This window comes from Myotis davidii, unplaced genomic scaffold, assembly GCF_000327345.1.
Source record: "Myotis davidii unplaced genomic scaffold, ASM32734v1 scaffold1477, whole genome shotgun sequence".
Classification (NCBI taxonomy): Eukaryota; Metazoa; Chordata; class Mammalia; order Chiroptera; family Vespertilionidae; genus Myotis; species Myotis davidii.
The window spans coordinates 308,084-310,113 of NW_006288182.1; the positions used below are offsets into that span (position 1 = coordinate 308,084).

A 2,030-nucleotide genomic window follows, 5' to 3' on the forward strand; every position below is an offset into this window, starting at 1 on the left:
TGGCGGTTTGCGCAGCAGCCAGGCTTCCTAGTAGAATTCTGAATTTAAGGTTCCTGGTAACTATAGTTCTTGAAAACTCTAGTTTACATAACCAGCTTTGAGAAACCCTTAATAACGTGCTCTTCTGGTAAGTGGTTCATGTAGCCCTTGGTTGTTAGTAAAAATGGCCCTCGATAAGGTGCACGCGGCTTTTCTATACCAGCCAAGGAGGGGCTTGGCGTTTGGGACTAAGCCCGGGACCCCCTGAGGGCCTCTGTCCTGCGTCACAGGCCATATGTGGTCATCGCTGCCTGGACGAGCAGGCAGCTGGGGGTTCTGCTCATGCTGCCAGAGTTCTGGCTGCAGCACCAAGGGCAGCTTTTCCTGCAACACCGAGTTGTTCGGAGTGGGGTTCCGTCAAACCCATGCCTCGGGCAGTGCCCTGACCAGGAATCCCACGTCTTGGGTTTTGCTCTTGGCCTTAGCTCTTTGGGACTGGAGGCTGTTAAGGAGAAATGCCAGCTTTTAGTAACCCTTGGCTCCCCCCCGTCTTGTGTTGTGCCCACAGACTGCCATTCCATCCACATTGGGCTTTCCGTCCCCAGTTACCTCCAAAGGAAGAAAGACCAGAAGGGTCAGCCCTCAAGCCAGCAGAAGGTCCGCTGGGGCCTGTGGCCGGATAGGGACCCGACCGGCGCGGGGAGCAGGACAAGCAGCAGGGACAGTGGTGCGGACCGTGCCAGCAGGACCCGTGAGTTCTTGAGGGGTGCGTTCTGGGGGGCCATCTGCTGTGGGTGCAGGCGAGGCATGGCTGGGCAGGAGGGAGCCTCCTGAGACGTGGCCCGGTGTCCCAGTCCCCCTCTGCTCCGCCGCTGCCATTGCGGGCGGGCTCGCTGCTCCGGCTGCCTTTAGTCAAGCTGAGCGCCTCTCTCTTGGGGGAGTTCAGTCCCCTGCTCTGATCCATTCCATGCTGATTTCATGGCTTAATGCTCCGAATTATTCCCTTCCTTTCTAAATTCCCAGGGGCCACCTGGCCGTTGCCCTAAGGACCAATACGAACACGCCCGTTGGGTGTGAGGCACTGTGCTCAGCAGACGGAATTGCTTCGTCATGACCTGCCCATTGGTCCTCCCAAGCGTGAGGAACTGGACAGAGCTGTCCAGGACCTGCAGGGGGCTGCGGAGCCCTGGGACGCTTTCTCCAGGCCCACAGAGCCCTGGGGCTTCCTCTGCGGCTGCAGAAATCAGTTCTGGGCTGATTACAAATCATTCTTTTGTTCTTTCCTGGAAAGAAAGATATCAATCTTAAGAGGAGTAAAAGGCCGGAGTTCTTAGAGCACGGCTGAGACATTTTATTCTTTTGTGACTTTACTATTTCTAGGGACATACGTGTACTCCCATCATATCCCAAATCTGCCTTCTAACTGACATTTAATTGGTTTTTATTACATATTTTTACTGTCTCGAGCAAGGCAAAATTAGTGACTTTACCATCTAAACCCTCAGAGGCATGCCAGAGGCAATCACAGGGTTTTAGTGTCCCCCTGGGAGAAGACCCGACATACATGCTCCCAAAGGCCTTCAGAACCCCTCCAACCCTGCTGCTGCCCTGAACCACTGTTCAGGCACCCAGTCTACCAGGCCTGTGGCCTTCCCAGAGTAAGCGTGTCTACAGGGATAGATGGGTTAATGGGGAGTTCGTTGAACATGCCCAGGGTAAGAGAGAAGTACTGATTAAAATACTGAAATGTAAGTTGGTACAGCCACTATGGAAACCAGTATGGAAGTTCCTCAAAAAATTAAAAATTCAACTATCATATGATTCAGCAATCCCACAACTGGGTATATACTGTGGTATCTGAAGGAAACAAAATCACTATCTCGAAGAGATGTCTGCACCCCGTGTTCATTGCAATATTATTCGTAAGAGCCAAGGTATGGAAACAACAACGTCCAGCATTGTTTATATGTATGAATATTATTCAGTCATTAGAAAGTAGGAAATGCTGATATTTACAACAGCGTGGATGGGTCTTGAAGGCACTATGCTAG

At 51.9% G+C, this 2,030-nt stretch overlaps 1 protein-coding gene across 1 annotated transcript in view; it reads left to right on the forward strand.

Moving 5' to 3' along the window:
• The window catches only part of SLC4A5 (solute carrier family 4 (sodium bicarbonate cotransporter), member 5), a 104,248-nt gene that overhangs the window by 12,241 nt on the left and 89,977 nt on the right, over positions 1–2,030 (forward strand). The window contains exon 3 of the mRNA XM_006760019.2: positions 548–730. Coding sequence (XP_006760082.1) covers positions 548–730 — 183 coding nt within the window. The remainder of the gene's footprint in view (positions 1–547; positions 731–2,030) is intronic.